We start from the raw sequence: 9,786 nt of genomic DNA on the forward strand, positions 1-9,786 counted from the left end.
ATCGAATAGAAAACATTACTACAAAAGACCATATCAAATCATGTATGAGGTATGCACAGCATAATTACTTAGCATTTTGATGTTGGTTGATGATAGCTTAATATTTAGTATGTCTCATTTACTTGGCAATTATTTTGCATGACTACAGAATGTAGTCGAATTAGACTATAGTAAGCAAGCCTGCCAAAAAAAGTTTTTTTTCAAGTTGAAACATTATCCTGTTCAAACCCATATTTAAGAAGATTTCTTAATATATAATAAATTTCGACATATGAAACTTCTAATTAAGGCAAGACGATTTAATACATTAAGTACATACATCCATCATTAGAAAACTTGAGACCTGGATTTATTTTACAGTCATGGAAAACAATTAGCAAAGAACTGGCTTTCTAATGAATCAAGCTACGAGTAACTGCCAAAAGGAGATACTGTACCGAAGTAACATAAAATCTAAGCAACTCCTCGCATTCCTCAAGGCATTTGCATGCATTACATTGTCTTTGTGACTTTAATAGATCTTTCGATACATCACACCCGAAGACCTATTTAAGACAAGATGAAAAATGCTAAAAAAGGGAAAAGCATTACTGTACTTGGTACGTACCGTGTCCAGGGTCGTCTTGTTGCTATCGCTCGTCTGAGTTGTTAAGTCTGGCTACCTGGGTCACGTGAGAAATCACTCAAGCGATGATTCGCTAACGTAAATGTTGCAAAGGTGGTATCTCACTGCGCTTGAGGCACCGGTGCGGCACTGCGGGATTCGAAAATTACTCAACGAATTTCAGAGATAAAGAACGTCAACGACCAAACGAAAATCCTCAAATGATTGTAAAAGCCTCCAATGATTGTAAGAAACTTATCCCATACTACAACTCCTGTATTAGTTAGATAAGCCTTAAGTTAAGCTATAGAACTGTAGTTATGCAGATGCCATACTTTGTACCTCGTACAATTGTTGTGCGATATAGTTATATATTGGCGGTTCGAAAATACTGACGGTAAAAGAGATATAATACCACTACGTCTAGAGAGCCAGAGCCCACACACTTCTCGTGTAATCAGCCATGTTATTGCCCACTCTACCGTTCTGTTTCCCACCTGAACCGTGCCCGACAGGTCAGGTCATCCTAACAGACAGCACATCAAACTAGGAGTTATCCTCCTTTACCGGCCTCTCTGTAGGCATTGGCGTATGTTGTTGTTGGGGGTCACCAGACCAGGGGGTGATTTTCGACCGGGAAGGTTATGATGCCGGGAAAGGAATACTAGTATATGCCGGAAAGCTTGTAGCCTAATGATGCAATTATGTGTTAACAACATTTAACAAAAATAATAAAAAAATCTTACTCTATCCTTTTCAAATATATTTGCTGACATAACCTTTGGTTGCATTCTAAATTTGAAAAATAAAACGTTTTCCCATCCAATTCATACAAATGTCACATTTGCACCCTGGTAAGGTGGAGAGGTATCGAATGGATATATGTTATGATGAAATGATCATTAATCGTTGTACAAGGCAGCAAATTCAAAATTACTAAATATTAGTCAACCAGAACAAGAAAGTCTACGTCTATAGCGTACATTATGCCATAACTGATAAGGCTGAAAGATGGTTGGTGTGTTATGTGTTTTGAGTCCATTTAAGTACAAATGAATAAATCTGAATCTTATAAAACAATTCAAATAACTAAACGCAGTCAAATGTAGTGAACATAAAGAAAAAAATACAGAGAATTAGGTAGATCTTTGCCGTCCTCGTGGTTTTTTATTCAACCTTCAAAGCAGCATTGGCCACGTATTTAAAGCACCAATTGTACCAATAAATATCTGCCATATCCCTACACCCAGCTTTACCGAAAACAGTTGTATCCAACCAAACAACGATCTAAGTGTATTATGTAGCAACTTAAAATAACTTCCATGAAATATAGTACTATATACCAGTATACCAGTCGACCAGAAAAGACAAGAAGACCTTCTGTAAAAATATAGTACGCGGGAACTTAAGTATTGAATATTGTTCTGTTATTTGTGACTTATTCTTCGAAAAGATCGCCGATATGAACTTACTGAGCCTCATAAAAACATCATTTTTTTTAAATGACGAATATGACCGTGTTTGGTAGCGATATAAACTCCTCCCGAATTAAAAGGAAAAGAAAATATACCTATTACGTAATCAATGTTCCCGTAAACAAAAAAAAAAGTGTGCGCGATTCATACTCTCGGAGTTTACATAAAACAATCAATAAAATGAAAGAAATCCTTTTCAAAAGTATTTAAATAGCAACAGTATACGAACGATATATGGCACAGAACGTCTGAGGTAGACTGTGAGTACAACAATATATACGCGGTCCAAACCGTTTTATATTGTAAAATTTGCATATCGTAAAGGTATTATACATTGTCTTGGAAAACATCAGCTCAAGACTTTTTAATCAAGTTTATAAACATTTCCAGAAATATGTGACCGTAATAGTTCTGATACTTTGATCTAAGTATTAACAGCGTTCTTTCCTGGGTCGTCTGGGTCTTCTGGCAAAGACAAGGGCTTGTAGTCTTTGTTTGGTTCATAATACTGCATGATTCTGGTGAATAGAGAAAAAAACGTGTATTAGATTCTACATAGATAAATATACAGCTACAACGACAGCAACGTAACAATTCAACACAGGCACTAACACAGGTAAGAACAGAAATATAGGGGTAATCTACCATTTGTTCCTGTGGTTACTAGTATCCTATGCCAGAAAAGGAAGTTTGCCCTGGAAGGGAGTTTTGCCCCGTTTCGAAACTCTCTTCCACGGCAAACTCCCTTCCACGGCAAAATTCCTTCTTGACTCACCCAATGACAGCAGCCGCTATCACCGCGATTCCGGCCGCCAGGAGAAACACAAACCCCGGCATGAAGCCGACCGTGCTGGAGTAGATGTTGTTGAACAGGAGAGAGAAGATGACATGTCCCACACTGTCCGTGCTCGCGAGAACGGCGAATATGATACCTGGGGAAAGAAATGGTCCCGTCGCTTTGAGTTTGAGAACTTGTCGGAGATAGCTGACTTGTACTACCGTGGAGGAACGAAAAGAAACATGACTGCCCTCGTGCAGAAAATATAGAAACTGCAATGCGGGTGCAGAGAGACGGAGATGGAAAGAAATGAGAGAGATGGAGAAAGAGAAACTGATAGACAGAAACGAAGAAAGAGACAGAGAGGGAGAGAGAGATACCGAAAGAGAAAGACAGGGTCAGACTGAGAAAGAGAGATAGAGAGAGACAGAGAGAAAGCGAAAGAAAACGAAACAGAGAGAAGATGAGATCTCGAGAGAGACGGGCAACCAGAGACAGAGGGAGCAAAAGAACGCCAGGGACAGACAGCGACAGAGAGTTAGAGAGAGGGAAAGAGAGAAAGATAGCGAAAGAGGGAGACAGAAACAAACACACAAATAATCGAGTCATTTGTTATACACAAGCATGCAACAACTTTGCATCTGGAAACTTCCATGGTGAAAAATATAATGTCTAAGAAAGAGCAATGGGTTCAAGACGATCAGTTTTTTTTTCAAAATTGGTTTCCACTATATCATACTTTCTATTTATCTATTTTGCCAGTTATATATTCAATCGATTCACTGAAATGACTATCAGAAAAAGTACCACCGCACCTTGTTCACTTGGCAATACGTCCCTGGACAATATGACCTTCATAACTGGGGGGATTATAGCTCTAAGCATCATGAGAACTGGTACTGTAAGAAAACACATAGACATCATTCTTCTGGTTTGTAAGTCATTCTCCAGTCAAGTCAAAGTCAGAGCCTTCATTTAGTCTCGATTTTTAAAAAAAATCGAGCGAATGGAGAGGCTACGGATGATTATCAAAGTATCAAACATTTTTTCAATAAAAATATTACAGTAATGATAAGGGAATGAATAGAGTAAGTCATATCAATATTCCGTAATAATGCCCATTATCATGTACGCTCCATAAATGTTTTAAAAATTTGTTGATTGACGTTGCAAACTGGAGACCTGAACTAAAGCATTCATCACATGCCTCGCCCACACACGTGCTGTTCGTGAACTTGGGCTATCAGCCATTAAAGTTATAAGCTTTAATTACCCATGAAGACAGCTATTTCCGGGTTGCCAAAGTCGCCAGCAAACGCCAGTAAAGTCTGCCCAGCGATGAGGGAGACAAAGGCTACCTGCAACATGTAGAAACAACAGATTACAACCAACATAGATTGCAAGGAAAGATGCTAGGAAATCTCGTACATCTATTTAGCAGAATTAATTCCAAACCAGGTTTGTAATTAAATAGTCCTCGGGCATGATTTTGCAAATAAACATTAATTATTAATACTTCCAACCCACTATCAGCATGGCAAACTCGGACATACAGCTGTTGCAGACACGGATGACGAGAAGACTGAACAGGAACGTTGACCCAAGGGCAGCCTTCATCAGTCCTATCAGATCGGACGTGAAGCAGAACGGGGCCCCAAGGACGTAAATCGTGATGAGGCTGTTCGAAGCGCTTCCACAACCAATCACAAGGAGATACGCTAGTGTACCAAGCAGTAACTTTCTTCTCCGACCTTCGTAACGTTTCTCGTAGAAGGCATTAAAACACCTGCGAAAATGGCTACAGGATATTACAGTGTCTTTCTTCACCGCCGGTCTAGTCTCTTTTAGAGTGAACAAATACAACAAACAGAAGACGCTACAGCCGACGATGCCCCAGCTGACTTGTTGGAAACCTTGAGGAATGCCCCCGCCGCGGATCCAGTAACCGGTCCCGATTTCTCCGACTAGCGAAGAAATGCCGACACCGCTTTCAAGGAGGGCGACGCGGAAGGTCCGCTGCCTGCCCGGGTCCGTGATGTCAGCGATGTAGGCGAAGCAGCCGCCGAACAAGGCAGTCCAACTTCCCGACAAGCCGTACACGAAGTTCCCTAGTAAAACACATTCAATGGAAACAATTAAGCTTGTCATTTTTCTATTTAAGTGAATCATGCATTACATGCAACTATATTCCAGATAGAACATGTTTGTAATGAACTGCTTGCCTGACTAATCTGGTCCATATGAACGTAATATCGAACGGATACTGGATAGGGTTACGGATGCTGGAAATATAACGCTAAGTTTGGCCACGGGTACAGGATAGAACTACGGGTACTGCTTGCTATAGAACTACGGGTACTGCTTGCTAGAACTACGGGTACTGCTTGCTAGAACTACGGGTACTGCTTGCTAGAACTACGGGTACTGCTTGCTAGAACTACGGGTACTGCTTGCTAGAACTACGGGTACTGCTTGCTAGAACTACGGGTACTGCTTGCTAGAACTACAGGTACTGCTTGCTAGAACTACGGGTACTGCTTGCCAGAACTACTTGCATTGGATAGAACTACGGGGACTGGATAGAACTACGGGGACTGGATAGAACTACGGGGACTGGATAGAACTACGGGGACTGGATGAAAAAAAGTGGGTGGTTACCTGAGATGTGTGAACATATCATTAACGTTACCTGCGATCATGACTTCCAGTGGAAACGAGAAGTTGATGATCACGGCTCCCGCTACTGCACTCAGCAATCCGCCCACGAGCGGCACAAGCAGCGCCACCTTCCGCCCAAACGTGTCGGACAGCGTCCCCAGCGCGATGGTGGACAAAGCGCCCGGGATGGCCAGGGCCAGGGTCAGGTACAGTTGCCATTGAGACGTCTCCGCTTGAGTCTTGAGCTGTCTCTGGTAAGCTGGATCGCTCACGTTGCTGTCGCAGCTGCTGGTGTTGGTGTTAGTCGGCAGTGTGCCGTTTCCGAGGAAGTTGTAGATGTACTGATAGTAGGTGGGGCTCGACGCTACCAACCCGATGAAACCCACGATGAGGAGGGGTTCTACGGTTACAGGGCACCATGGCTTCACCCGAGTGTTCTGTCTAACACTCATGCTGCAAGAGAAAAGAGATTGTAAAATAACGACCTTGGTGAAGAAATGGATGTTTCAGTAGCGTTTGTAATCATGGTATTTTAGTTTAGCTGCATACACGAAGAAGCTATGAATGAAATGGTAGTGAATTGTGTATACAATTAAATCTTCATTAAAAAAAAAACGGGATTAGATTTTGGCCGACGACTTAATACGACCTCAATCAATTCTTCAACAATAAAATGCAAGATACATGATGGCTATACCTATTTACTCAGGCGTTCAGGTGTTATGCTACATGAAAGTTGGCTTGCTCGTTCTCTTATAAAGGCCACTTTTATTCGACCCCCAGCGGAGGTCAACATATCGCAGTTCAATTAAATTGTGCGTCGCAGTTTAAATTTAATGGCTCTTTCTAGTACTACGACGCACTGCTTATGCATGCCCGAGCTAAGCCTTGACTACAAGGGTCGCGGACCGATACTGTATTATGCTACGTTAAATGTGCCTGCAGCTGCCCCGCTACCCTGGAAAGCAGATCCCTTTGCTTTGCAACTACTGTAAATGCAGAAATGTTCGCGGTTTTCGCAGTGACCACTACACTGCGAACTTAAAATCACCGCAAACATTTTTCTATTGTGGAACTAGTATTAGACTGCAGTCTATGGTGTTACCGCGAACTTAAAACCACCGCGAAAAGTCATTTCCCGCTACCGCGAAATTAAATCCCCGCGAACTTACATGCATTTACAAGTATAGCGTTTTGATTAACTAGGGATACTATTGGATCTCATATGGCCACAATGCTACTGTTTTATCTAAAATAGGCAAAAAAAATCAATGCGCGTGAGGATGTTATTCATAAAGTTGACTGAGTCAGTGCGGCGTGACCTTATGTCTAAAGCTATTCTAGTGTGTCCTCCGGTCATATGTAATCAATATAATTAGGAAAGCAGCACAGTTTACACCATTAACCTTATTTTCATCTGGAAAACCATGTTTCTAGTGGTAGTGAATACGGTCTGTTTATCTATTCATCTAGACATTCACAAATTTAACAACTGTTTTCAACACCGCAAAAAAGGAGGCACATATATGTAACAGGACCAATATGGATAGGTTTACAATTTTCCGTTGGTTCACCTTCTTACTTTACAACCCAACCTTTACTGTGCAACCCAACCGTTGTACCACCCAACCTTTGTGCAACCCAACATTTGTACAACCCAACCTTTGTGCAACCCAACCTTTGTGCGTTGCAAACGTCGGCTTTTTCAAAAGCGCTTGTTGTATATCTCGTCTACTGTTGTATCTAGGACTACCCTGGTAATCAGAGTACAACTCCAGCCGGCGAAGGGAATTATGCCGGGCGGCATAAACTCCCGGGGCCGGCTAATTCTATTTACGTGGGGTGTTGGTAGGGGCTCGGGAAAGAATCATAGCCGCGAGCGCTGTATTGTTTCCTTAGCCATCCATGGGTGCCGCCATGTTGAATTTTCACAATCCATGGGTGCCGCCATGTTGAATTTTTACGTCACAATCAGTGACCAATGGACAAATTACTTATCCATTACTCTCTATTATTTATTCATTACTCTATATTACTTATTCACAAGCTACCATTGTCTAACCATCATGATGTCAAGCTATATAAAGGGGCTAGACTTTTGTGCACTTTGGTTTGTGGGTTTGTCAAATTGTGCCCAAATGATATTAAATAACGTTTGGTCAAGACTAAAGGGCTATCAATACGTAAGGACAAAGATGAGTTATTTTTCTGATTTGACAGAATATATGTTGTTATTCCATTTGAATAGATAATTGCTATAATTGCTAGGTAGTGTATCTTTGAGGGAGCTCATTATCATAATTTCAGCAAATGAAAATTACCAATGCAGCCTTACTGTTAAATGGTAGGTGTTTAATATTTTCGTCAAATCTAATTGTTATCATTAAGATTACCATGAGATCTGAAATTTATGCAAATGAGGCAATAATTTGCATATCAATTTCAAAATTATAAAAAGCCGTTACACTTTTGATGTTCATACCATATGTTCCTTAAAGTAGAGAGGAATATAGCAACATGTTAATTATGCAAATTTTGACGATCATCTGCATAATTTATGCAGGCAGTAAAATAAGACAAGCTTTATTACGTGCACTGTTTTCTGTTTGGTCGAGCGTCCCTTGCACCTCGAGTGTACGTACGTGTGTCTCAAGTACTTAGAACTTGCTGAATGGGGGGGTTGTTCTGGCGAGGCTAGTCCATTTCTTATTGCAGAAGGGTCACTGTTTAGGTGGGGCTGTATATGTTCACATCTGCCTTTTATCATTACTTAGCTAGAATTTCACCTGGCATAAATTACACTTAAAAGCGACCCTGTGTGTATGTGTGACAGTACACATATTTATCTCTAGTTGCCTTTTGTGTTCGATATTAAGATTAAGATGTGACATTGGTAGTTTGGGCACCCTAGCATCTTTCTTTTGAGGTGCAGGGCGTTTATAACCTTTGGGGAAGCCTTCTTATCTGATATTACAAGTCAAGACTGTCTGGTTCCGGGTTAGCGACATTCTACGACCCAAATTCGATTGTATCCGGTCGGAGTTGTCAACCATAAGTAGGGCAAAGTTCATCGGGTAACAGGTATGCAAATAAGGACATAGTTACGTCAGACAGTCACAAGACGGGGCTTTAAATAGCACATGGAAGGTCATCGTATAACACTTCATGGTATGCAAATAACCACAAAGTTACATCAGGCGGTCACAGGGCGGTGCTCTCATGGTCAACGACCGTACGAACCTGGAATAAGTCACTGTAATCCGGAAAATCTATATTGGCGGGCCACCAACACTGACAGCCATAGCAACAACATCATGACCAATTTACTAGGACGTAAAACCATACCAATGATTATAAGTATTGTCAAAATGCCTGTGTCTTCCACATGTACTTCACATGTACAAACTCTCTTATGTGTGTTCAAGCACGCAAGGCATGAGGCTTTAAGGTTCGCGCACAAGGTACAAAATCAGTGAAGCGAAGCTGTTTGTCGGTGTAAACTGGTTGCCAACGTTTGCCGGCGGGCATTGAGACAATATAGATACCAAAGCCCTAGAAATGCCTAAAAACACGTAAATACAGGCAAATATCTGCTTGAAGAGTAGCCAAGAATAACATGACCTGGTCACCCAGCCTATCTATGTCGCAGGGAGAGCGTGACGAGAGCGTCGTCCTAGTGCAAAGGGGGCATAAGTACTACAACCACCTGTGCAATAAGCAACCGGGCATGGCTCTATGACTGTTGCCAGTCAGGTAAAAACTACGTATACCGGATCAGAAGAACTGTCAACGTGGCTGTACTGCTTTAATACAGCGACGGGTGCAAGATTACTCAACACCCTGGTACGTAAATAAGCGGACTAGGAAGCGACTTATACCCTCCAACAACAACAAAACTTGTACACTGCATACTCACCTTGTTTACTAGAAGAGTTGTCTAACATGCAGTAAATGTGCAGTACATGTCCTGTCACGCCTGTCAGTTAGCGATAGGGGTCAGCAAACGTTAGGTCAGAAATGAGGCTATGCTTCGCCGGACCGAACTTTGGCACACACCGCCGACCTTTGGAACGGACCACAAATATTATAAATGTCCTGTCAGCATTTTCAGACTGTCTCTACGACGTTACATGAAACAGAAATACCTCAAAACCAAACTGTCTAGTAATTCTTTAATTCCTTTCCTGCCATTAAAAAATCCACTTGTTGGCTGTAACGTTATGCATCTATTAACCTTTGGACGATTGACCTTTTAACAAAACAGGGGGCAC

General features: G+C 41.5%; 1 protein-coding gene across 2 annotated transcripts; it reads right to left on the minus strand.

The window, feature by feature from the left end:
- Positions 1–1,740: 1,740 nt before the first annotated feature.
- On the minus strand, positions 1,741–9,583 carry LOC118430983 (proton-coupled folate transporter-like). 2 transcript variants are annotated; one of them, XM_035842015.1, is made up of 7 exons: positions 9,432–9,583; positions 5,547–5,968; positions 4,385–4,965; positions 4,131–4,215; positions 3,673–3,756; positions 2,855–3,011; positions 1,741–2,597 (listed from the first exon to the last, which is right to left on the minus strand). In XM_035842015.1, exons 2-7 carry the CDS (start codon positions 5,965–5,967, stop codon positions 2,504–2,506), a joined length of 1,422 nt encoding a protein of 473 aa, XP_035697908.1. In that variant the 5' UTR covers position 5,968; positions 9,432–9,583; the 3' UTR covers positions 1,741–2,503. The 2 variants fall into 2 exon arrangements, with proteins under 2 accessions (XP_035697908.1, XP_035697909.1); XM_035842016.1 differs by having other exon boundaries at positions 4,131–4,211; positions 4,381–4,965.
- Positions 9,584–9,786: the final 203 nt, after the last annotated feature.

Source organism: Branchiostoma floridae, chromosome 14, assembly GCF_000003815.2.
Source record: "Branchiostoma floridae strain S238N-H82 chromosome 14, Bfl_VNyyK, whole genome shotgun sequence".
NCBI classification, from domain to species: Eukaryota; Metazoa; Chordata; class Leptocardii; order Amphioxiformes; family Branchiostomatidae; genus Branchiostoma; species Branchiostoma floridae.